Source organism: Colletotrichum orchidophilum (genome assembly GCF_001831195.1).
Source record: "Colletotrichum orchidophilum strain IMI 309357 chromosome Unknown Scaffold_24.1, whole genome shotgun sequence".
NCBI classification, from domain to species: Eukaryota; Fungi; Ascomycota; class Sordariomycetes; order Glomerellales; family Glomerellaceae; genus Colletotrichum; species Colletotrichum orchidophilum.
The window spans coordinates 88,121-115,982 of NW_019172980.1; the positions used below are offsets into that span (position 1 = coordinate 88,121).

The 27,862-nt window shown below is 25.1% G+C and overlaps 7 protein-coding genes across 7 annotated transcripts; 6 read left to right on the top strand and 1 right to left on the bottom strand.

Annotated features, from left to right (window-relative positions):
- Positions 1 to 3,616: 3,616 nt before the first annotated feature.
- Positions 3,617 to 4,111, bottom strand: CORC01_03845 (uncharacterized protein; the record flags this gene model as incomplete). Its single annotated transcript, XM_022615494.1, has 1 exon — positions 3,617 to 4,111. One exon carries the CDS (start codon positions 4,109 to 4,111, stop codon positions 3,617 to 3,619), a length of 495 nt encoding a protein of 164 aa, XP_022477913.1.
- Positions 4,112 to 8,791: 4,680 nt separating this feature from the next.
- CORC01_03846 (uncharacterized protein) lies at positions 8,792 to 9,504 on the top strand (the record flags this gene model as incomplete). Its single annotated transcript, XM_022615495.1, has 2 exons — positions 8,792 to 8,813; positions 8,894 to 9,504. 2 exons carry the CDS (start codon positions 8,792 to 8,794, stop codon positions 9,502 to 9,504), a joined length of 633 nt encoding a protein of 210 aa, XP_022477914.1.
- Positions 9,505 to 9,567: 63 nt separating this feature from the next.
- On the top strand, positions 9,568 to 10,650 carry CORC01_03847 (uncharacterized protein; the record flags this gene model as incomplete). Its single annotated transcript, XM_022615496.1, has 1 exon — positions 9,568 to 10,650. The coding sequence occupies one exon, from the start codon at positions 9,568 to 9,570 to the stop codon at positions 10,648 to 10,650; it is 1,083 nt and encodes a 360-aa protein (XP_022477915.1).
- A 5,524-nt stretch (positions 10,651 to 16,174) lies between these two features.
- Positions 16,175 to 16,321, top strand: CORC01_03848 (uncharacterized protein; the record flags this gene model as incomplete). The annotated part of the gene is made up of 1 exon (XM_022615497.1): positions 16,175 to 16,321. A coding segment is annotated over one exon (147 nt), but the record flags the coding sequence as incomplete, so codon positions are not given.
- Positions 16,322 to 17,768: 1,447 nt separating this feature from the next.
- On the top strand, positions 17,769 to 17,918 carry CORC01_03849 (uncharacterized protein; the record flags this gene model as incomplete). Its single annotated transcript, XM_022615498.1, has 1 exon — positions 17,769 to 17,918. A coding segment is annotated over one exon (150 nt), but the record flags the coding sequence as incomplete, so codon positions are not given.
- A 452-nt stretch (positions 17,919 to 18,370) lies between these two features.
- CORC01_03850 (uncharacterized protein) lies at positions 18,371 to 18,574 on the top strand (the record flags this gene model as incomplete). The annotated part of the gene is made up of 1 exon (XM_022615499.1): positions 18,371 to 18,574. A coding segment is annotated over one exon (204 nt), but the record flags the coding sequence as incomplete, so codon positions are not given.
- Positions 18,575 to 23,222: 4,648 nt separating this feature from the next.
- Positions 23,223 to 23,375, top strand: CORC01_03851 (uncharacterized protein; the record flags this gene model as incomplete). The annotated part of the gene is made up of 1 exon (XM_022615500.1): positions 23,223 to 23,375. A coding segment is annotated over one exon (153 nt), but the record flags the coding sequence as incomplete, so codon positions are not given.
- Between the last annotated feature and the right edge of the window lie 4,487 nt (positions 23,376 to 27,862).

A 27,862-nucleotide genomic window follows, 5' to 3' on the forward strand; every position in this document is an offset into this window, starting at 1 on the left:
GATATTTATTTAATTACTTTTTAAGATTAGTTTATAATAAAATAAATATTAACCTTATTATTAATAAACCTTATCCAAATAAAATAGTTAATTGAAACGCATAATTTTAAAAAATAATAAATTATTAAAAAAGATAAAAGCGAAACGTATACCGAGGATAGAAATTATAATTAAAAACTAGAACTAACCTTTTTACCGGATCTAAAACTTAATATTTTAAATTTACCTATTTTTAATTATTAAAAGCTTTTAAAAAAAACTATAAACTAAATAAGAAACCCTTTTTATTAATTATAACCGTCCGTAAATTAATTAAATCAATAAATATAACGGCCGTAATAAAAATCTTTTTATTAATAAAAAGACTATTCGCAACTTTTAAAAAATAACTTAAATCGCTTAAAATAAAAATAACTTATTTATAAGTATTAAAAAAAGGGAATATATATTATTTAAGACGTATATATTTAAAACGAGGATGGTATAATAAACATAGCTATTTAAAAATAAATATAAAATAAAGGTTTTTACGTAATAAATATATTCTATATTAATTTATAAGTAGACGCTATAGACTTATTAAGTTAAAACGACTTAACTATAAAAGACAAGGAGCCTAAAATATTAAAAAATACCGCAGTAAAAAAGGCTATAAGTAAAGATTTAAGTTAAGTTTTCCAGTGCTATCTAAGGCTTTGTACGTAGTAGATATTAATATAAAATAAAATAAGAGTTATTTTCGTATTTAAAAGCGATATTTTTAAAAAGAATAGATTAATATACGTATACTTACTTTTTTTTATATTTTTTATAAAACTACGTATTTATTATTATATTATTATATTAATTTTTTTATATATCTATTTACCCCATATATTAAACCTTATTTTATAATAAAGCTTTTTAAAATATAATTTTTATAATAATTGAAATTATCGTATTAATAAAGATTTTGCGATCAAAATTAATTTTTATATAATAATAATTATTATAATTTATAATTAAATTTTTTATTTTTTATATAGAATTATTTAAAATAAAAGGCTACGAAATTTTTAAAATTTCTTAAAAAAATTTTTAAAAAAAACGTTTAAAAAAGTTTAAAATCTTTTAAAAAAATTTAAAATCCTTTTAAAAAAATTTATAAACTTTTTTTTAAATTTTTTAAAAAAGAATTTTTAGAATTTTTATAATATATTTAAGAGATTTCGTTAGGAAATTTATAGGAAAATTTTAAAAAGAAGTATTAATATATTATTTTATTTTTATTATATAAAAGAGTATAATAAATTATTTTAACCCTTATTTAAAATATTTTCATAAATTTTAAATCATAATTTTATTAAAATATTTTAAGTTAATTATTAAATAATATAAATTTATATATAAATTAATATTTTTTAAAAAAAAACGTTTTTATTCTTTATTAAAAAATTTAATAATAACTATTTTATATTAATTAAATTAAATATTTTATATTATTATAAAAGCTTTTTAAAAATAATAAAATCGTTAACTTTTTATAAATAAAAGCTTTATTTATAATAACGGTTTTAAATAACGTTTTTTTTAATATTCATTATTAAATTTTAAACCTAAAAATTATAATATTTTTGAATAATAAACTAAAGAATATAATATAATAAGTTTTTATAAAGTTTACGCTATTTTAATAAGGTTAATAATTTTAATATTAAATTATTATAATATAAAATATTTAAGGCTTAATTAATTATAAACGAGGCCGCTAATTAAAAAGCCGTAATAAATTGTTTTTAATTAAAAACTTAGAAAAGGCCGGCTATTTAATTTTTAATTAAACCCTAAATTAATTTTAATAATAAATAAAAAGTTAATTCAATATTTTTAATAAAAAAAATAATAAAAAGTTATATAAATAAAAAGCCATTATAATTAATAATTAAAAACAGTAGAATAAATAAAAAATAATATTAAATAATAGTAAATAAAAGAATTTACGATTATCTTATTTTATTTATTATTTAAATAATTTATTATAAATTAATATTATAATTAAAGTAAAAGTAATTATCTTTTTATTTTTTCGTTATTTTTAAGGATTTTATAAATATTTTATAAAGAATAATTTAAAGTATATATTATTTAATAAAAGTTTTAGAGTTATTAAGTTATTAGAATATTATTATAAATATTTTTATAGCTTTTATAGAAATATATTATAGTTTTAAATTAATTAAGATAATAAATATATATACCGCTATAAGGTATATACTTTTGTATTAATTTTGTTTATTTTATATTAATTCTTTATTATAAATATAATTTATAAAAGCTATATATTTATTAAACAAGCTTTTACCCAATTTATAACGATTATAAATAATAATAATATTATATACGTTATTATAAATTTAAGTTTAAATAGAATCGGTAGTTTATAAGCGTATGTAATTAATTATAATAAGGATCGAGCGATTATATTTAGTAATTTTAAAACGTAGTTTAATAATCCGTTTTAATTAATAATATATAAATTAATACGGAATTATATAAGTAAATAAAAAAATATATAATTTACGACGGCTTTATTAACGTTATATAACTTAGAAAACGCTATTAAAACGTAAATAGCCGATTTTATATAATTATATTAAATATTATATATTTAAAACAAATTTTATATATAAATATACGTACGGTTTATAAATCAAGAAATTATAATTAGAAAATTAAAGCCTTGTAGGTATATTATAAGCTATTATACGGGATAGTTTAAGATTTCAACGGTCTCGATCTTTTCTAAAATTAATTATATAGCTATTATAAATATTATATAATATAAAATAATAATATAATTATCTATATAATAATACTAATATATGTATATAAATAATCATAACTAGGAAAGTATTAATAATTTAAAAAAAAGAAAAAAAAAGTTTTTTTAATAAATAATTTTTTAAATATAGTTAGGATTTGAGATTTTAATAAAGTAATAAACTGAATAAAATAAATAAATAAAATAAAAAAAATATAATTATATATAAGGGTATATAAATTTATAAAAAGCGGGGTAAGATAATTTATTTTTTTTAAAATTAATTAAAATAAAAATAAATAAAAAAGTAAATATATTTTAAATAAACTACTTAAATAATTAATAAAATTATTATAATTACTTTTATATAATTTATAAATTATAAAATATTTTATAATATTATATAATAATAAATATTAAATATAGTTAAATAGGTAGATAATCTGGGCTTCCGAACTTATTAACGCTATAGAATAATATATTTATTAAAAATTTTGTTTTAGTAGAGTGCCTCCTGTAGTCTGCCGTATACACCACCCACCTCGGTGGATAGCCGGCAGGGTGGGGAACAAACAGCAGCGCCAACCCAAACAACCTTGCCCGATTGCGTTAAAGTTGGCATTTTGGTGAACGACCAGCAAACTAGTGAACAACCAGCAGCGCCAACCCAAACAACGTAAGCTAAAGGGATTGTAAAAAATAGATCTAGGGCCGCCAAGGCCCCTCCCGCCGTACTATTTCCCGCGACTTTCCACCGGTCCCTGGGAGGTCCTCCTTGGGCCTCCCAGTCTCGGAAGACTTATACATGCCGCGTTCCTAGAATAGCAGTCTATCCCCCAGCCCATAACATCCTCCACCAAGTCTTCTCCGAGAGGTACGCCCAGGCGGAGAGAGATCATAGAGGCCACCATAGAGTTTAGGCCAATACTTCCTCGTGATGCTGTTCCCACGGAGAGTAGATGAAGTAGCAATCTCCAGCAGCTTCATCAGCAGGGACAGATCAACACAATCGGCTTTGAGATCGGCCTGGCGTGCTCTGCCGAAGGAATCCTCCCCAAAGGAGTAGGTCATAAGAAAGAGCCCGCCTAGCCTCCTAACCTTACGCGGGATCTTCCAGAAACGTACCCGGAATCCGTCCTCGTGTAGCTTCTCGATCTCGAGGACGAGGGTGACCACGACTACTTCGTTGACTCCCACGAATTCGACGATTTCAACGACCCGAACGAGGAGCGGTGGTCTCTTTCGTATCCTACGGCCTCTAGTCCAGTGACCTGAGGGGGTCTGTGAACCGCGCGATGGCCTCACTTTCATTTCAGACGCCGCTGATCGTTTAGTTCACCGCCAATCAGGCGAACCATGAATGGAGGTTGGAGTATATACTTAGTCGAGGCCCCCTTTTCTGAACCGCTTCACTTATTAGCCGCGCTGCTGGTAAACAATCGCCGGCTCGGAGGCCATTTTGGGCTATAAGGCATCCCGGGAGAGGGGTAGCGAAGCTAGCAACAACGACGAGAACAGTTAAGATCGGGGACCGCATTTTAACGTTTAAAAATTAGGTAAGGGATGATTGGCGATATGTCAGAATAAGTAGATGGACTCATAGAGTCTTGGAGTGGCTTGTGGAGGAGGCACGGCAAAACGGGTTTGTGAGGGCTATTCACCCCTGTTGGCGAGGCCGACAATAACGATCGCGGCCTGACTATAAACCCCCCCTATGGAACCGAGATCGAACCCGAACAATAGAAAAGCCGATGAATAAGACCCGAGGTTGCCGTATCCCGAACGGATGGTACGAATCTTATTTAGTACGATTCCTCACCGTTCGCGTCGGTTCCTGAGTTTATTGCGTATTTGCAATGAGCTTCGTTCTCACTGGCGGGGGCCGTCGTCCCGTGGCTGATCATTGCGAACCTTTGTTGGGTTGGGCCATCGGCATTTTTGACGTGACCGAAGCCTGAGTCTCACAGCGCTACCCCTGCTAATCGTATTGAGCGTGTGCACCTGAAGGGCCATTTTTTCTGATGTGAGAAACTTTAATATACAGCTCTGTGTCTACCACATGCAGCTTCACTCTGTTTTTGTTTTATTCTCCAAAGCTAAGAACCTAGCCGTGGTAGGTTTAGAGGAACGCTTTCCTTTTCCCACCGCGCAGCACTTAAGCAGCGTGGTGGTAGACGCGTTATTGATTAGTTAAGTAGTCGGCGCCAGTAGGACGCGATGTCTCGGAGTCCGTCAGCGGCGGGTAGGCGCCCACTGCCATCTTCACTTTCCTAGCGGATATAGCAGCCTTTTCCTTAGCAGGGGCCACGTCTTATTAATTTACTAAACGGTTCGGCCGGTTCGCGTGGGGGGGGGGGGGGGGGTCAAGGGAGGGGGAGCGGCGGCTGGTTTAAGATTGTAGAGCCCCTACGTGACCATGTCCTGATTCGAATAGGCGGGGGGGGGGGGGGGGGGGGGGGGGGGGGGGGGGGGGGGGGGGGTAACAGGACTGGTGACCCTGGTTCGTTTAATCTTTGACTCGACCGCAAAAGGCTTATTCTTGCCACGGCTGTGCCGTAGGGTGAGGGGCCAGTTCAATCCCCGGTGATCCACTAAGGCAGTCTTGAAAAGCTGCAACGCGAAAGGCCGAGCTCAACCGTCGAAAGTAAAGATAAGACTATTAAGAACATTAAAAAAAAATAGTCTCGTCGCGCCCGCTAGATACTTCGGAGGGGGTTTTTACTTTGGCCTACAACTATAGTATGTATCCGTCTAATCAGCCCTTGTACCTTTGAATCGGTAGTCAGATCATTCAGGAACGACTTAGTCGCAAAGCAAAGTATCTAAAGTAGTTTAGAACCATAGTAGCTCCATCCTCGCAGAACAAGGTTTGGCTATCATCAACGTTATATCACTATCCGCACGGCATAATTGTGCCGGGTCCCGTTCATCCTCGTATAGCGTTTGCTTTGACGAAGCCTAAGGAGTCGGCGAGCGTATTGCTCCCGTTCGTGGAGGCTGCGAGAGGGAGACGAGGCGAGCTCGGAGCACGGTATCGAATTTGGGCCCTAGGCACTCAACCAAGGAGAAGACGGCCTCTAACCTTCCGGTTAAGAACGGCAACACAGCCCAATCAGTCTCCTACTAATATAGTAACTTCAGACGGCTACGCTAAAGTCGCCTATCTGCTCACGTATTTCGAAACGACTGATTTTGTAAGATACCGCGATCATGATTCTTAAAGTAGCGTAAAAGGTTACTTATGCCGTAGTCTTAAGCTTTTCCTAAGGTTGCACTCGTGGCGCCGTATGTTCCACCTCCCCAAGCTAGGTAAGACTAGTGTTCGTGGGTGTTCATCAGAGCTGCTACTAAGACCCACTTACTAGCTTATAAATAATTATCATCATGAACTAACTTTTTTCTAAATATATTAATACGAAAATGTTTCTTTGTTTATAGCGCGTAGGAGAAGGAAAGCCTTTTCGTTAGTTATCGTTTAGGTTACTATTGCCTTGCCGATACTGGCTATTATTGCCGGCTCGGGGTCTACGGTATATGTAGGTACCATGGTCAGGCCTATGCGCTCACAGCGTACCTACGTCTTCGCAACGGTTACTGCACTATTTAGGACTTTTATACGAATTAATGTCCAGAATTTATATCATACCCACGGCTAATCGAGATTCGGACTCCGGACTTACGATTATACGGCCTATCTCAAGTCCTATTAAATAATCTGGTTTCCTATAAGACGTAAACCACGGTAAGGGGTTCGTTTATGCCCAGCTACTTAGAATGCGAACTGATGTACGGCGCCTAGGGTGGAGAACGAAGTCGAATATTCATTGCTATAGACCCTTTCCTATAGCAAACGTGGTTGCCCTGCCCTCGGGCCACGAGGAAGACAATGATTCATCAACGCCACAAGGACTATCCCTCTGTGAGAGTGCTCGGGTGTGTCCAATGCAGTACCTACTCGGGTACGCTCTCACCCTACAGGCATATAAGACCTAAAGACAAAAGCGAGAAGAAGAAGGAGACAGAGGCCGTCACATGCCACGATGTAGCGCGTAGCTTTATCCTGAGGATTTTTGTCGAACCTAAACTGAAGTTATTTAATATAGTGCAGAGTCTAGTTCGTGCGAGGGGACAAAAAGGCCAGCTCCCCTAGGATGTCCACTTACCTGCGAAGTATATTGCAGGGTATACCTTAGCCAAGTCTTCCGTCGTAGATTATAGTAGTATCTGCAATATGCAACGCCAGCCACAAGCGTTTTCCTATCTAGGTCAAGGATATATTTTCCTCCCTCCGTACTAAGACTGCGACTATTTCACCTTTTATAACGCGCCAGCCCACCCCGTCAAGCGCTGGCTCACCCTATCAACCACCAACTCGTTCTGTCTAGTATCAGCTTACTCCAGAATGCAATCAAGCAGACTCTCCTCCATGCGTGTTCATGTACTCGGAGCCACGTCCTGTCTCATCGCACTGGCGCTGGCTGCAGTCGTCGATCAACCGGCGACTGCTCCCCGCCACACCGGTCCTGGACTCACTATCAGGCAACCCGACGTCCCCATCCCGGCGGGCAAATGCGCCGATTACTTCTGCGCAGCGATCGGGACGATCACGATAGCCATCAATCTCGATTGCAATCACTTCTGCCAAATCCACTGCAATGCCTTCGTCAGCCAGGCCGAACCTCTGGTCACGAGTTATCTCAGATTATGCACGTTGGATGGAGAGGTCCTCCTCTCTTCGTCAGCTTCCTATGTGTTGTCAGAAAGTCTCAACCCCCCTTGTGAATGCAAAGACTGCAGATGCCGATGCCCGTACGAGATCGACAATGTAGAGGGCATTGACATAGGTTTCCCGGTTGATTGTACGGTACAGAAGCTGTGCGGGAAAGTCCAGAGTTCGGTTGGCGGTTGGCAGCCGGGTACCTCGTTCCGCGGGGATCTTTACGCTTGCGGCCACTAGGCAAACTAGCCAAACCCAACACCGAAGCCGAAACCGCCAAGGAGTCGCCCGATGCTCCTACGCTAGCATCGTTGGGCCGGCTGGATTGATCAGGGTTGCCGCCACCTTCTGCCGAGACAGAATGGAATATCGACCATGCCGGAATGGATAAAGGTTGGAGTGAACGGGTTTTCAATGAAACGATCGGACGAGAAAGAAGCTGTCGCAGAATGGATGTAGGCTAGACCAAACGGACGTGAATGAAAACAGGCTGCAGAAAGAAAGTGCAATCAAAGAATGCCTTACCGGCTCTGGCCATCTATCTATACAGCCAACCTACCATACTGTGCACGCCGGACCGTACCATACCTTAGTCCATGGAAAACGCCTACCACAGAGGACATCAGAGCATAAGTTAGGGTAGAGCCTGCCCAACAGGAAGGGGGCAGAATCCGTTGGCACTTTCATCGCCACAACTTGCGTGACCTACATGCATCGGAAGCTGCCATCTCGGAGATTGTCCCTCTCCAGCTCCTTCAAGGCAGACGCTAGGCTATCACTTTCGACTTACTCGGTAAACAATACCAGCTTGTCGGGGTCCGACCGGTCAATGCATCCGCCGACCAATGATGGAGCAGCGGGATGTGTAGGGCACGTGCGTCTTCTGGTCCTAGCGCGCTCGTTCGTCAGCCAACGTCTGTCACGCCCACTCTTATTCCGACGTATTCTCTACAGTGGCTACCCCGTCGCATTGAAACAAGAAGTCTGTGAAGGAAGGACCATGAACTAGCCACGTCAGAAATAGATAGAAAGGAAATAAGCTGCGCCTGCTCTTCCAAGCCCTCCGGCGCTCCGGGGCCCACTCTCCACCGCCGCCAGACGATACCATTGGCCCGCCAGTCAACTTGAAGAAGACGATGCTGTCGGATTGGAAGCCCAATTCGACCTCGAGTCGGCGCTGGCGCAGGGCCCATCGGAGGGCCTCTACTACTAGCGTCCAACTGACGGTCTACCCTACGGTCACAACCTGTCTTTTCCACCTCACGCAGAGATCGATGTCCGGTCAATCGACCCTTCGTCGCCACGGTTCGACCCGAGGAATCACCCCTGTGATACGTAAACCAACACCGATCAGTGGCTCACCTCCACCATCGCAGACCAGCAAGGCTATCGCGAAGCAGAAGAGGCGACCCTCTACTTCCGCGCGGGACAGGGGAACCGTGCTCCCTTGACCGCTCACGAAGACCAGGAGAAAGGGCCCTCTGAAGCCGGACGGAATAGAGGATTCGTGATCTTCTCGACTTCCATCGATGAGGAGGCGTCTATCACGTCAGCAACGGGGCACACCCCGCGAGATATCATCCAATACACCCTCTTTCTCGGCTCCCCACTGCCTCTTCAGGCCTGCGAACGGGATACTGCCGCGACGGCGAGCTACGGGCAAAAACGAGGTCGTCACGACATTAGCAGGCTCAACCAGCCCAAAGAGAGCACCTGCCGTACGAAGGCAGCAAGTGTCCCCGGAGAGCAGCAACGAGCGCGGAAGGAAGACGCCAGGGCCAAGGCAATCCTGGAGAAGAGAAACCCAAGAGCCGGTCTAGGACGCTGTTCCTATACCCCCCGATTGGAAGCAGACCACCGAACAGCAGTAATCCGCCTACCGAACGACTACGCCTCCCGGGATCCTGCTTGGGGAGGAACGCACGTGTTCGAGACGTCGTCAGACCACCCGCGCTCCGCCCCGACGAAGTACGGAAAACCCGCCTAGGTCGAGCAGAAGAAGCCCGCGATGGCCGGAAACGGCGCCGGAAGCCCGTCTACAGGCCAATGGATGAATACGAGGAACACCACGAGGCGAACCCAGGGCGCGGGACCCGATTTGACCCCCAACGACGAGTCGAGCGACGACGGGAGGCTGCCGCCGCTGCCTCCAGGCGGGTCAGACCTTAGCGCGTCAGAAGCCCATACGGAGATTGCCTCAAGTTCGAGCACAGGCCACAACTCAACCTCAAGCGAGTCAAGCCTGGTAGCGCAGGCAAGAGTGCCCATCCCGGATCAATGGATCCGCAGCATTGTCCAGGCCCATTGGGGCAGGTGGGCGTACAATACGAAGGACGACCCGAACTGCGATCAGATCAATGCGGCCCTGGTCTTCCTGGTCCAGATATACCAACAGGAAGGGTTCGCCGCGCGGCCCCTGTTCTACCGCGCAGTCGCGAATATAGGCCGCTGGCCCGACGATTGGTTCAGGCTCGCCAACGAGCATATCGCCAAGGCATTCATCAGATTTCTGCACGGCAATGGAGTATTGCCGGACCAGACGCCGGCACGGCACCCCTACGAGACCCTTGCGGCAACGGTGAGGGCAACGGATTTCACGGTTTGGTCCCAAGAGCAAGTTAACCGGGCCGTCAACCGGTCCGACCAGTTCGCCGAACGGATCAAGGAGCCCGGATTCCTGCTCGAGATTACGAACGGAGCTCTCTCGTCTTCGAGATCCACGCCGGGTAAAGGGATATCACCGCACGCGAGGTCATCACCAGATCTACGGGCCTCTCTCGTGGGCAGCGGAACGCCAGCAAGAACGAGGCTGCTGAGCCTCGTTCGCCAGGATCTGGGCGTCGAAGTGCGATCGACAGGCCACGGCCAACGCCATCTCCGTTCCCCTCTCCAATACGCGCGGGACCGGCCAGACCTGGAAGCGGCCAGCGTACGGCAACTAACGGATCGCAATAACATCGTCCCCAGAGAGAAGAACGACTCGGGGGGCAGGTACGCGGTCTTGCAAGAGACCGTAGTCATGTCCTACGACTACTGCGAGGAAGCGGGGATCCAAGATCACCAGTGTCACTCGGCCGTCACCATCGCTCTCACCGGACGAGCGAAGGAATATCACTACCAAGTCCCGCTTTAAGACCCAAGATCGGAGCCTGGGGCTCCGTGCGGAACGCAGAGCCCTCTCGTTCGGATCTGTAGCGAGAGAGATGGGGGGCCAACCGAGGATAGAGATCCTCGGTTAGCTCATCTCACGGATCGACAAGCTCGGCAAGACCCAGCTGGCAGAGGGAACTGACGAAAAGGAGGTCGGCTCCCTGTCAACAGCGGTCCGACGAGCTTACGAGGCAGAGTACGCCCTCCAAGGTCGGCTAAGAGAGCACGGGCCGCTCTACTCTTCTATAATATAAGGTTCTCCTTCTAGTGGGGGTTGGCTTGCCGGCATTCCGAAAAGCCTATACCAGAGTTGGGTACATTAACTACATTATCAATATCGTATGGGCATAAGCAGAAATAAGTGTTGCGTCCGAGTATAAAATAGTCTGAAACCATCGGAAACACATACGCACTTCCGTCTATTATGCATGCTCCGATACTTATACGTCTCTATGCTTGTCCCGTGACGGTCATTAAGTTACAGCTAGCCTAGCACTCTCGAGCACAAACGCCAGGGTCGGTTGCTTAGAAACATATTACAGCGGTGTAGTTAAGGTCGGCGCAATATCCTATAGTATTACGACCTAACATACATAATAGGACTAGGGACTCGCCCCGTAGGCCTACGGCGGCTACTATATTATATATAGTATAGGACACAAAAATATATATATTACCCTCACGGAATAAAAAAATTATAAATAAATCATATAATAATAAAATAAAACATTTTATATATTTTATATATAAAATCCGCTTTTTAATTAAATAAATCCTATATTTTAAAAATATAAAAACTATTAGATAAATATATAAATAAAAAATATATTTATAATTAAAACTTATATATAAAATAGTTACGAACTAAGCATAAGGATAAGCTTTTATAGCTTTTTTAATAATTAACTTCATATTAAATCTTATTATTACTTTTAGTTATTTTTATTAAAAACTTATTTAACAAGATTTAAATTAATTATTAAAGCCTTATTTACCTTACGACTTATAAATAAAAGTTTTGTTAAACCGATTTTAATAACGACTATTATTTATAAATATCGCAACCCCGATTTTTATTAATATCAACTTTATTACGATTAATTAATTATAATATTTTAATTATTTTTATTTAATAAATCGGTTTTATAAAAACTTATTAAATAATACGAATAATATCTATTTAATCTTTTTTTATTAAAAATAAAAAACCCTAAGTTTTAAACGCTAAGCTCGCTTAAATTAACAAAAACTTAAAAATACTTAATATTAAATATAATTTTAATAAAAACGCAGTCTTTAATAAAATAATGTATATTTAAATACGCCGCGTCGTTATTACGACCTAATACGTATTACTAAACTAAGGCTCTACCCCACAGGACCTACGGCGGCTACTATATAATAAATATAATAATAAGAACTTAAACGGCTCCTTTTAAAATAAAAGAACTATAAATAAGTTATATAACTACGATCGTATAATAAAATAAAAAACGGACGTTTATAAATAAATAAAATAAACAATTATAAAAATATAAAATAGATAACTATTTAATAAATAGTTAGATAATAATAAATAAGATATTATAAAAGATATATTTATAATTAAGATTTATATATAAAATAACCCGAGCTAGGCTTAAGGATAAGCTTTTATAACTTTTTTAATAATTAATTTTTATATTAAATTTAATAATCGCTTTTAATTATTTTTATTAAGGATTTTATTAATAAAATTATAATTAATTACTAAAGCTTTTTTATTTAACGATTTATAAATAATAGCCTTTTTAAAATTATTTTAATAACGATTATTATTTATAAATATTATAGCCCCGATTTCTTTTAATATAAACTTTATTACGACTAGTTAACTATAATATTTTAATTATTTTTATTTAGTAAATCGATTTTATAAAAACTTATTAAATAGTACGAACGATATTTATTAAATCTTTTTTTAATAAAAATAAAAAGCCTTAGGCTTTTAACGCCGAGCTAATTTAAGCCGAAAAAAATATAAAAATACCTAATATTAAATAAAATTTTAATAAAGATATAATCCTTAAGAAAATAATATATACTTAAATACGCCGCGTTATTAATTAAAATACTTAATATAATAAAAAACTAATAAACCTCTTTAATACTACTATTACCTAATAAATAAAAGCTTAAATTAAAAACGACTACGATATTACTAAAATATAAAAAGTATTTAACGTTATATTTAAAAAACTTAAAAACGAATATTAAAAAGCTTTAAACCTTATTAATTAAATAAATACGTTTTAAAATATTATTAATATCGTTACTACCCTCTTTAATAAAAAACAATAAAAACTTAAACTTAACGCACCTATTATTTTTAATAAGACCCTTAGAATTTTAAAAAGATTTTTAATTTAAATTAAAAACTTTAAAAACTTTTATAAAAAAAACTTTAATAACGAAATTAAAAAAGTCGTATACGCCGCTAGTTTTTTTAAAAAACGAGCTTTTAAATAATTTAAACCCTTTTTAAAAAAATACTTTAATAAAATTCTTTTTAATAAATACTTTTTTAAAATATAAAATATTTTTTATAATTTTAAAAGATTTTAAAAAATATTTAAATTACTTTTTTAAAATTTAGATAAAAAACGATAAGCCGAGCGCGATATATTATAATTTTAATAAATTAAATTAATAAAAAACTATTTAGCTAAGTTTAAACGCCTTAACGCTTAGCTCGATTATATTAATAATACTAAAATCTTTATATTTTACTAAGGATTAAAAAACGAGGTTAAAAACGAACTCATTAAGCTTAATAAATTAAATAATTTCTTTTAATATACTAAACTCATAATTAAAATCGATAACCGTTTTTATAAATAAAAAAAAAAAAAAAAAAAAAAAAAAAAAAAACAAAATAAAAAAAAAAAAAAAAAAAAAAAAAAAAAAAAAAAAGAGAAAAAAAAAAAAAAAAAAAAAAAAAAAAAAATAAAAAAAAAAAAAAAAAAAAAAAAAAAACGACAATAAAAACCTAATTTAAAATATAAATATTAATAATAACCTTAATATAACTTTAATTAAAAACACTACTATAATAAAAATAATAATCTTTAATAAACTATTATTTATAAATAATATAACGGACTTATAAACTTTAATATAGCGAAACGAAACTAATCTTATTAAAAAAAAGAATTTAAATATTATAACTATAATAAGTTAAAATATATAATTAAAAACTATAAATAACTTAAATAATTTGAATAAAGACCTATTTTTAAAAAACAAATTAATATTATTTTTAAAAAAATATTTTATAAATCACTCTCTTAAACCGTATATTATAATAATAACTACTTCATTTATTAAAATAATAAAAAATAATTAAGATAATACCTTAAGAAACCTTTTAATAAGACCTTTATTATAATAAATAAATAAAAAGTAATTTAACGCTTTAAGACTATTAAAAACTATAATAAAAAGTATATCTAAATATTATTAATAATATATAAAGTAATTAAGATATAATTTATTAATTTTCCTAATCGAGCGTAAACTTATATAATAATAAAAAATAAATTAAAAAAAAGGATAATAATTAAAAATAAAAACGATTTATTTTAATTAAAAAATAAGATCTTAATTTATAAAATACGGATCCTAAATGTAACTATTTATATAATATAACGAATATTTAATAAAATAATTTAATATTATAAATAGCGCCTTTTAATAATAAAAGATTATAATAAAAATTATATTTATATTTTAATTAATTATTATAAAACTAACCGATTATTAAAATAAAAACGACTAAATATAAAAATAATATTTGCTTTATTTTAGTAACGATTTTAAAAACGATTAAAAGTTAAAACGAAAAAAAACTTCCTCTAACTAAAAAACAAAATTAATAAAAAAATAAATCCAATTTACGGACCTTAAATATTAAAAAAACGTTATTAATAACGTATTAAAAAACTAAATAAGGCTTATTATACAGTAAACGCTTATATTTCTTAATATTTAATTATAAAAATAATCTTTATTATTTTATAATAGCGAATAAATAAAAATTTAAAACGATAATAAAAGACGATATACTATATTTAAAATAAAACTTTTTTATATTTATAAAAAATATTAAATTAAATAATTTAAGTAAAAAAGCTACCGACGATATATTTATAAAATTTAATATTAAAGAATTAAATTATAACCCCTTTTTAAATAATATATAAATTTTAGATTATAAATAGCTTATAAGTTAATAATTATTTTATAATTTAAACGAACTTTGCGACGTTGCTTAACGACGTATTTAATTAAAAATTAATTATAAAATATTACTTTATATTAATAATTTTATTATTAAAAAAAAGCCGATTTAAATAGGTAATTAAAAAAATAAAAATTTATAAGCTTTTAAAGATAGCTAGATTAGTTTACTAAGGATTTAAAAAACTATTTATATAATTAATATATTTTAAATATATAATTTAATATTAAAATATTTAAAAATTATAAATTATTTTTTAAAAAGAGAGTACTTATTAATAAAGAAATAAACGATATTTATAATATTATCGACGTATTATATTTATTTATTAAAGGATAAAAACGCCCCGATTTAATAATTAATTATAAACAGTTTATAAAAAAAAAACGGGTATTAGTTTTTAAAATATTAAAAAACTAAATACGTTAATCGTAAAAAAATAATAAAAAGTAGTTAAAATAAATAATTTTTATATTTTATAATACTTTTTAATAAAAAATATTTACGATTTAAATTTTAAATAAAGGAATATAATATAAACGCTATTATTAATAATAGTATTTAAAAGATCTTTATCTTATTAAAAATAATAAATAAATATAACTTATTATAAATACGGAAAATAAAATTATATATTTTATAAACGATAAAAAAAGAATAAGTTAAATATAACGATAAATATATTAATTAAAAGACTATATACCTTATAATATATATTAAGAATTAATTAAAATATTAAAATACGATATTATAAAGATCAAAAATACCGACGTTATTTTAAAAATCTTATAATTACGAAAATATAATTTATAAATAAATTAAAAAACCGGTTAACTTTATTAAATAAATTTAATTACTAAACGATTTAAAAAAAAAGGTTTAAATAAATTTTATATAATACTTAGTGAATAAAAATAAATTAAATATATTATTTTTATTAAAACGATAAAACTTATTAAAATATTTATACCTAGTATAAATGATTAAAAATCGGATTTATTTTAAATTATATTTAAAAAATATTAAATTTATATAAAACTATTCGCTTTAAAAGAAAAAATAAAATTATTAAAATATAATAGCTAAGATATGAAAATCGAACTAAAAAAAAAATATAACTTAAATTTATTTATTATATTTTATAAATTAATTTAAACGTAACAAATTTAACGAATATATTAATAATAAATTTAAAAAAGGTTATATTAAATTATTATCCTTTTTAATAAGAATATTAATCTTTTTTATACTTAAGAAAAATAAAAAAAAGCTTAGATTTATAATCAATTATAAAAGACTTAATAAAATTATTAAAAAGAATTATTATTTATTACTTTTTATTATAGAACTTAAGGAAATATTATATAGAGCTTAATAATTTATTATAATAAACATTAAAAAAGTATTTAATTAAATTAAAATTAAAAAAAAAGACGAATAAAAAACGGTATTTCGAATATATAAAAGATTTTATAAATATTTAGTTATATTTTTCGGACTTATTAACGTACCCGCTATATTTTAAATAATAATTAATTAAGTATTTAAAAAGTACGTTAATATCTTTATAATTATTTATTTTAATAATATCCTTATTTTCTTTTTTAATTTTAAAATATATAAAAAATATATTTATATAATATTTTAAAAATTTTAAAACGTAAAGCTTTTCGTTAAGCCTAATAAATACGAATTTTATATATAAAAAGTAAACTTTTTTAACTATATAATTATATTAAAATAAATTTATATATAAATATTTAAAATAATAATAGTTAAAAACTAACTTATATTTATTAATATTAAAAACGTATAATTATTATTAAAATTTATTAATTTTTATTAACGATTCTTTAAAAACTACGTTAATATTATTAAACTTTTTAATAACTTAATAAAAAAAATATAACTTTTATTTAAAATAAAAATATAAAAAAGCCTTTAATAAAATTAAGGATTTAATTATTTTAAAATTAATTATTATAATTTTAAATTTAGAGAAATTATTTAAAGTCGGGACTAACGTTTTAAATTTTATTATAAGAGCTATTTTAAAATAATAAAATTAATAAAGAGTATTTTATTTTTATATATTTTATTTTAAAAAGTTTTATAAAATAAAACTAAATTAATAAATTTATAATAAAGAATTAATAATTATAATTAAAGCTTTTAAAAAATAAAAATTATAACTTTTAAAAACTAAATATAAAGTTATTATTTATATAAATTATAAAAACCTTACGAACTTTATAATAAATAAAAATTTAAATAAACGATAAATTAAATAAAATAAATTCTTATTTAAGTTTAATTTCCGAATTATTTATCGGAAAGGTTTAAAAAATAGTAAAATAGATACTCTTAATAAATAACCTAATTATAAAGTTATAGTCTTTAAAAAAATATAAATAATCTTTAAATATAATAATAACGATAATTTTATATTTATTATAAAACTTTTTATAATAATTAAAAGAGTTAATATTAGCCCATTTAGAAAAATAACTTTTAAGCTTATTATAAAAGTTTATAATATTTAAGTATATAGTTATTAAAATATTATAAAAATATAAAAACGGATTCGTTAATATTATAATAAAACCGTTATAAAAATAAAAATTGTTAAAGTTATTAAAAACTACGATATTTATAAAAAAAATAAAAATAGTTTTTATAAACCTTATAAAAAACTATAGCTATTATTAATATTATTAAAAATATAATACTTAATCTCTTAAGATTTCATTATTAAACTATTAAAATTTAAAAAGCTGTTAATAAATATATAATATAATAATATTTTAATTATTATCGACCGACTTATTAAGTTTATTTATTTTATATTATATAAAAAAATAAGTAATACTAAAAAATTAATATATATCTTCTTTAAAATAATCATTAACAACTATAGTTTATTTAAAAAAATAGTTTTTAATAAAAATAAACTATTTACTATTAAGTTTTAAAAATTTTAATCTCGTAACTCAGTATAAACTATAAACTGTTAACCTCTTTTTATTTATAAACCAATAAATAAATAAAAAAAATTAATTAGATTGTTAAAATATACCTCCGTTACTATATAAATTATAATTAAAATAATTAAATATTATTATTACTAATAGCCTAGTTTATATATAATAGCGTGGTTAATAAAAGTATAAAAAAATCCTTTTTTTATTTTAATTACGGATTTTAACTAACTATATATAAAAAAATACATAAAAAGCTATAGGCTATAAAAGCCGTAATAAACGTAAATAAACTTAAAAAAATTTAAAAAGAAACCTTTTTAAACTTTAAATTTATATAATAGTATATAAGATAATACGCTAAAAAATTAAAAATTATTAAACTAACTTTATAAAAAAGAGATAGCATATATTTCCTTCGCCGTAATATTAAAACCAAACGACTAAATAATAAATTAAATTATAAAAAACTTAAACCTTTCGAAATTATTAAGAAAGTTTTATTAATTAATTTTAAATTAAAACTCTTAAATACGATACGATACTACCTAATCTTTTATATCTTACTCTTAAAACCGATATTTAAAAACTTATATATAAAAAACCGCATTATTATCGAACTTAATAAACTAAAATATAAATTCGAATAAATTATCGACTATTAAACCTAAAATAAATAATAAAAATACCTTATTAAATAAAAAAATTACGGATACGAAAATAATATATAAGAACTTATTACGAACCTTTAGAACTCTTAATAGCTTCTTAAAAAATATTAAAATTAAATTTAAACTTAAAACTCTTAATTATTATAACATCTTAATCGATAATATTAAAAGTATTATTAACTTACGCCTCCTAAGCTATTAAAAAAATACTCTCGGTATCCTTAAAAAATTCTTTTAATATAATATAACTCTTTTTAAATACTATTTATTTTTAAAAATAAAAACGTTTTAATTTAAATAACGATTTATTTAATTTAATTTAAGCTTTTTAATAAGCCTTAGCTTTTTTTTATAATTTTATAATCTTTTTTTAAAACCGTAACTTTTTTATTTACTTTTTATAATTAAAACGATCGGACTTTATTATTAAACGATTTATTATATTTATTAACTAAAACCTATAAAAAACTATTTATAAAAAACTCATAAATATAAATAATATTAATAAAAATATCGTACGAAATATTTAAATAATAATATATTCCGTAAATATTAAAATTAAAATAAACTAAATAATAAATATTTTAAAAACGATAATTTAAATATAATATTATTTTTATATTTTTATTAAAAAAACGAATAATATATAATAAACGGCGACGAGATGTAGCTATTTACGATTTTGATTTTTTAATTCGATTTAATATAACGTTAATATATTTTAATAAAAATATTTAACGATTTTTTAATTTAAAAACGAATAATTTATTTATAAGTTTAAAATTTAAATTTTTAAAAAGAGGAGTTAATATTATAATTTAATATATATTATTAAACTAAGGCTTTACCTTATAAAACTTACGGCGGTTATTATATTATATATATAATAATAAAAGCTTAAACGGTTCCCTTTAGGATAAAAAAACTATAAATAAATTATATAATTACGATTATATAATAAAATAAAAAGTAAACGTTCGTAAGTAAATAAGATAGGCGATTATAAAAATATAAAATAAATAATCGTTTAATAAATAGTCGGATAATAATAAATAAAATATTATAAAAAATATATTTATAATTAGGATTTATATATAAGATAACCTAAGTTAAGCTTAAAAATAAACTTCTATAGTTTTTTTAATAATTTATTTTTATATTAAATTTAATAAGCGTTTTTAATTATTTTTATTAAGAACTTTATTAATAAAATTACTATTAATTACTAAAGCTTTTCTATTTAACGATTTATAAATAATAACCTTTTTAAAGCTATTTTGACGACGATTATTATTTACGAGTATCGTAGCCCCGACTTTTATTAATATAAACTTTATTACGATTAGCTGGCCGTAATAATTGTTAATTAAAATATTTAATATAATAAAAAATTAATAGACCTTTTTAATATTACTATTACTTAATTAATAAAAACTTAAATTAAAAACGATTATAATATCGCTTATATATAAGAACTATTTAATATTACGTTTAAAAACCTTAATATTAAAAATAAAAAGACTTTAAAACTTATTAAATAAATAAATATATTTTAAAATACTATTAATATTATTATTACCCTTTTTAATAAAAAACAATAGAAATTTAAATTAAATATATTTATTATTTTTAATAATATTTTTAAAACTTTAAAAAGATTTTTAATTTAAATTAAAAACTTTTAAAATATTTATTAAAAAGATTTTAATAACGAAATTAAGAAAATTATATATACCGTTAGTTTTTTTAAATAACGAGCTTTTAAATAATTTAAACCTTTTTAAAAAAAGTATTTTAAAACTTTTTTTTAAATAAATATTTTATTAAAAAATAAAATATTTATTATAATTTCAAAAAGTTTAAAAAAACTTTTAAATTGCTTTTTTAAAATTTAAATAAAAAATAATGGACCGAGCGCGATATATTATAATTTTAATAAATTAAATTAATAAAGAATTATTTAATTAAGCTTAAACGCTTTAATATTTAATTTAATTTTATTAATAATATAAAGATTTTTATATTTTCTTAAAGAGTAAAAAATAAAATTAAAAACGAACTTATTAAAATCGACGAATTAAACGATTTTTTTTTATATATTAAATTTATAATTAAAATTAATAACCGCTTTTATAAAAAAAGAAGATATAATAATAAAAACCTAATTTAAAATATAAATATTAATAGTATCCTTAATATAGTTTTTATAATTTTAATTAAAAACACCGTTATATTAAAAATAATAATCTTTAATAAATTACTATTTATAAATAATATAACGGATTTATAAATTTTAATATAATAAAACGAAACTAATCTTATTAAAAAGAAATTTAAATATTTTAACTATAATAAGCTAAAATATATAATTAAAAACTATAAATAACTTAAACGAATTTAATAACGACCTATCTTTAAAAAACAAATTAATATTATGTTGAAAAAAACACTTTTTAAATTACTTTTTTAAACTATATATTATAACGATAATTACTCTATTTATTAAAAATATAAAAAATAATTAAAATAATATTTTAAAAAACCTTTTAATAAAACCTTTATTATAATAAATAAATAAAAAGTAGTTTTATATTTTAAAACTATTAAAATTATAATTGAAAATATACTTTAATATTATTAATAATATATAAAATAATTAAAATATAACTTATTAACTTTTTTAAATAAACGTAAACTTTTACGATAATAAAAATAAATAAAAAAAAAATAAGAATTAAAAATAAAAACGAGTTATTTAAATTAAAAAACGAGATCTTAATTTAAAAAATACGAATTTTAAATAAAACTATTTATATAATATAATAAGGATTTAATAAGATAATTAAATATTATAAATAGCGCCTTTTAATAATAAAGAATTATAACGAAATTTAAATTTGTATATTAATTAATTATTATAAAACCGGTCGGTTAATTAAATAACTAAATATAAAAATAAATATTCGCTTTATTTTAATAACGATTTTAAAAACGATTGAAAATTAAAATAAAAAAAAACCTTTTTTAATTAAAAAACGAAATCGATCAAAAAATAAATTTAATTTACGGACTTTAAATATTAAAAAAACGTTATTAATAATATATTAAAAAACTAAGCGAAGCTTATTATATAATGAATTTTTTTTTTCAATATTTAATTATAAAAATAATCCTTATTATCTTATAATAATAAATAAATAAATAATTTAAAATAATAATAAAAGACGATATACTCCGTTTAAAATAAAACTTTTTTATATTTAAAAAAAAATTTAAAATTAAATAATTTAAATAAAAAAACCGATAGTATATTTATAAAATTTAATACTAAAGGATTGAATTATAATCTTTTTTTAAATAATATATAAATATCGAATTACGAATAACTTATAAACTAATAATTGCTTTATAATTTAAACGAATTTTACGACGTTGCTTAATAACAAGCTTAATTAAAAATCGATTATAAAATACTATTTAATATTAATAATTTTATTATTAAAAAGGAACCCGATTTAAATAGATAATTAAAATAACTAGAATTTATAAACTTTTAAAAAAAACTAAATCAGCTTTCTAAAAACCTAAAAGACTATTTATATAACCGATATATTTTAAACATATAATTTAATATTGAAATATTTAAAAATTATAAATTATTTTTTAAAAAAAGAGAACTTATTAATAAAAAAATGAATAATATTTATAATATTATTAAGGTATTATATTTACTTATTAAAAAATAAAAGCGTCCCGATTTAATAACTAATTATAAACGGTTTATAAAAAAAAACGAATACTAGCTTTTAAAATATTGAAAAATTAAATATATTAATTATAAAAAAATAATAAAAAACGATTAAAATAAATAAGTTTTTATATTTTATAATACTCCTTTATAAAAAGTATTTATAAATTAAATTCTAAATAAACGAATATAATATAAACGTTATTATCGATAATAGCGCTTAAGGAATTTTTATTTTATTAAAAATAATAAATAAATATAACTTATTATAAATATAAAAAATAAAACCGTATACTTTATTAATAATAAGAAAAAGAAAAATTAAATAAAATAATAAATATATTAATTAAAAAACTATATACCTTACGATATATATTAATAATTAATTAAAATAATTAAATATAATATTATAAAAATTAAAAATATCGATATTATCTTAAGAATTTCGTAATTATAAAAATATATTTTATAAATAAATTAAAAAACTAACTAACTTTATTAAATAAATTTAATTACTAAACGATTTAAAAAAAAGTTTAAACGAGTTTTATATAATATTTAATAAATAAAGATAAACTAAATATATCGCTTTTATTAAAATAAAAAAACCTATTAAAATATTCGTATTTAATACGTACGATCGAAAATAGAACTTATTTCAAACTATATTTAAAAAATATAGAATTTATATAAAACTATTCGCTTTAAAAAAGAAAATAAAACTATTAAAATATAATAATTAAAATATAAAAATCAAATTAAAAAAAAATATAATTTAAATTTTATTTATTATATTTTATAAATTAATTTAAATATAATAAATTTAATAAATATATTAATAATAAATTTAAAAAAAGTTATATTAAATTATTATCTTTTTTAATAAGAGTATTAATCTTTTTTATATTTAAAAAAAATAAAAAAAAGCTTAAACTTATAATTAATTATAAAAAACTTAACGAAATTATTAAAAAAGATTATTATTTATTACCCTTTATTATAAAACTTAAGGAAATATTATATAAAGCTTAATAATTTATTATAATAGATTTTAAAAAAGTATTTAATTAAATTAAAATTAAAAAAAGAAACAAATAAAAAACGGTATTCTAAATATAAAAAAAACTTTATAAATATCTTTTTATACTTTTCGGACTTATTAACGTACTTATTATATTTTAAATAATAATTAACTACGTATTAAAAAAATATATCGATAGTTTTATAATCGTTTATTTTAATAATATTTTTATTTTATTTTTTAATTTTAAAACGTATAAAAAATACGTTTATATAATATTTTAAAAACTTTAAAATATAAAACTCTTTATTAAATTTAATAAATATAAATTTTATATATAAAAAGTAGATTTTTTTAATTATATAATTATATTAAAATAAATTTATATATAAATATTTAAAATAATAGTAATTAAAAATTAATTTATATTTATTAATATTAAAAAGGTATAATCATTCTTAAAATTCGTTAACTTTTACTAACGATTTTTTAAAAACTATGCTAATACTATTAAACCTTTTAATAACTTAATAAAAATAATATAACTTTTATTTAAAATAAAAAATATAAAAAAACTTTTAATAAAATTAAAAACTGAATTATTTTAGAATTAATAATTACGATCCCGGATTTAAAAAGACTATTTAAAATTTAAATTAATACCTCGGATTTTATTATAAAACTTATTTTAAAATAATAAAATTAATAAAATATATTTTATTTTTATATATTTTATTCTAAAATATTTTATAAAATAAAATTAAATTAATAATTTTAAAATAAAAAATTAATAATTATAATTAAAGCTTTTAAAAAAAAAAATTATAATTTTTAAATATTAAATATAAAATTATCATTTATATATATTATAAAAACCTTACGAACTTTATAATAAATAAAAACTTAAATAAATAATTAATTAAATAAAGCGAATTCTTATTAAAATTTAATTTTTAAATTATTAATTAAAAAATTTCAAAAAATAATAAAATAAACGCTTTTAATAAACGACTTAATTACGAAATTACGGTCTTTAAAAAAATATAAATAATTTTTAAATATAATAATAATAGTAATTTTATATTTATTATAAAACTTTTTATAATAATTACAAAAATTAATATTAGTTTATTTAAAAAAATAACTTTTAAACTTATTATAAAAATTTATAATATTTAAATATATAATTATTAAATTATTATAAAAATATAAAAATAAATTCGCTAATATTTTAATAAATTCGTTATAAAAATAAAAATCGTTAAAACTATTAAAAATTATAATATTTATAAAAAAAATAAAAAAAGTTTTTATAAACTTTATAAAAAGCTATAATTATTATTAATTTTATTAAAAAGGAATTAATACACTATTACGGCTAGCTAGTCGTAATAAGGTTTATATTAATAGAAGTCGGGGCTACGATACTTATAAATAATACTCGTTATTAAAATAGCTTTAAAAAAGCTATTATTTATAAATCGTTAAGTAAAAAAGCTTCGGTAATTAATTATAATTTTATTATTAAGGTTTTTAATAAAAATAACTAAAAATAATTATTAAATTTAATATAAAAATTAATTACTAAAAAAGTTATAAAAGTCTATTTTTAAACTTAGTTTAACTTATTTTATATTTAAGTTTTAATTATAAATATATCTTTTATAATATTTTATTTATTATTATCTAATAGTTTATTAAATAGTCGTCCGTTTTATATTTTTATAATCGTCCGTCTTATTTATTTATAAACGTCCGTTTTTTATTTTATTATAAAATCGTAATTATATAACTTATTTATAATTTTTTTATTTTAAGGGGAGTTATTTAAATTTTTATTATTATATATATAATATAATAGCCGCCGTAAGTTTTATAAAGTAAGGCCTTAGTTTAATAATATATATTAAATCGTAATATTAACTCTTTTTTTTAAAAATCTAGTCCTTAAGTTTATAAATAAGTCGTTTATTTTTAAATTAAAAAATCGTTAAATATTTTTATTAAAATATATTAACGCTATATTAAATTAAATTAAAAAATCGAAATCGTAAATAGTTACGTCTCGTCGCTATTTATTATATATTATTCGTTTTTTTAATAAAAATATAGAAATAATACCGTATTTAAATTATCGTTTTTAAAATATTCGTTATTTAGTTTTTTTTAATTTTAATATTTATAAAATATATTATTATTTAAATATTTTATACGATACTTTTATTAATATTATTTATATTTATACGTTTCTTAAGGATTATTTTTTATAAGTTTTAATTAATAAGTATAGTAAATTGTTTAATAATAAAGTCCGATTATTTTAATTATAAAAAATAAATAAAGGAGTCGCGGTTTTAAAAAAAAGTTATAAAGCTATAAAAAAAAGCTAAGGCCTATTAAAAAGCTTAAATTAAATTAAATAAGTTATTATTTAAATTAAAACGCTTTCGTTTTTAAAAATAAATAGTATTTAAAAAGAGTCGTATCGTATTAAAGGAATTTTTTAAAGATATTAAAAGTATTTTTTTAATGGCTTAGGAGACGTAAGTTAATAATATTTTTAGCGTTATTAATTAAAACGCCGTAATTGCTAGGAGTATTAAGTTTAAATTTAATTTTAATACTTTTTAAAAAGCTATTAAGAGTTTTAAAAGTTTATAACGGGCTTTTATATATTATCTTTATATCTATAGTCCTTTTATTTAATAAAATATTCTTCTTAGCTTTTTTTAATTCGATAATTAATAATTTACTTAACTTTATATTTTAGTTCGTTAAGTTCGACAATAATACGATTTTTAATATATAAGCTTTTAAATATTAGTTTTAAGAGTAAAATATAAAAAACTAAATAATATTATATTATAATTAAGAGTTTTAGTTAAAAATTAATTAGTAAAAATCTTTTAATAATTTTAAAAGGTTTAAGTTTTTTATAATTTAATTTATTGCTTAGTTATTTTGTTTTAATATTATAATAAAGGAGATATACGTTATCTCTTTTTTTTTGAAATTAGTTTATTAATCTTTAATTTATTAGCGTATTTTTTCTATATTATTATATAAACTTAAGGTTTAGGGAGGCTTCTTTTTAAATTTTTTTAAGTTTATTTATATTTACTACGGCTTTTATAGCCTATAGTCCTTTACGTACTTTTTTATATATAATTAATTAAAATCCGTAATTAAAGTAAAAAGGGGATTTTTTTATATTTTCGTTAACTATGTTATTATATATAAACTAGGCTATTAATAATAATATTACTTAATTATTTTAATTATAATTTATATAGTAATAGAAATATATTTTAAGAATCTAATTAATTTTTTTTATTTATTTATTAATTTACGGGTAAAAAAAGGTCGATAGTTTATAATTTATACCGAGTTATAAAATTAGAGATTTTTAAAACTTAACGGTAAATAGCTTATTTTTATTAAAAACTATTTCTTTAAGTAAACCGTAATTAATAATAACTATTTTAAAAAAGGTATATATTAATTCTTTAGTATTATTTACTTTTTTATATAATATAAAATAGGTAAATTTAGTAAGTCGGTCGACGATAATTAAGATATTATCGTATTATATATTCGTTAATAGTTTTTTAAACTTTAGTAATTTAATAATAAAGTTTTAAGAGATTAAATATTATATTTTTAGTAATATTAATAGTAGTTATAATTTTTTATAAGGCTTATAAGGGCTATTTTTGTTTTTTTTATAAATATCGTAGTTTTTAATAGTTTTAATAACTTTTATTTTTATAACGGTTTTATTATAATATTAACAAATCCGTTTTTATATTTTTGTAATATTTTAGTAACCGTATACTTAAGTAATATAAATTTTTATAATGAGCTTAAGAGTTATTCCTTTAGACGGGCTAATATTAACTTTTTTAATTATTATAAAGAGTTTTAAAATAAATATAAAATTATTATTATCGTTATATTTAAAGATTATTTATGTTTTTTTAAAGACCGTGACTTTATAATTAGGTTATTTATTAAAAGCGTTTATTTTACTATTTTTTAAACCTTTCCGATAAATAATTTAAAAATTAAACTTTAATAAGAATTCGCTTTATTTAATTTATTATTTATTTAGATTTTTATTTATTATAAAATTCGTAAGGTTCTTATAGTTTATATAAATAATAACTTTATATTTAGTTTTTAAAAGCTATAGTCTTTATTTTTTAAAAACTTTAATTATAACTATTAATTTTTTATTATAAATTTATTAATTTAGTTCTATTTTATAAAATATTTTAGAATAGAATACGTAAAGGTATAGTACTTTTTATTAATTTTATTATTTTAAAACGGCTTTTATAACGAAATTTAAGGCGTCGATCTCGACTTCGAATAGTTTCTCTAAGTCCGGAATTATAATTATTAATTCTAAAATAACTAAATCCTTAACTTTATTAAAAGCTTTTTTATATTTTCTATTTTAAATAAAAGTTATATCTTTTTTTATTAAATTATTAAA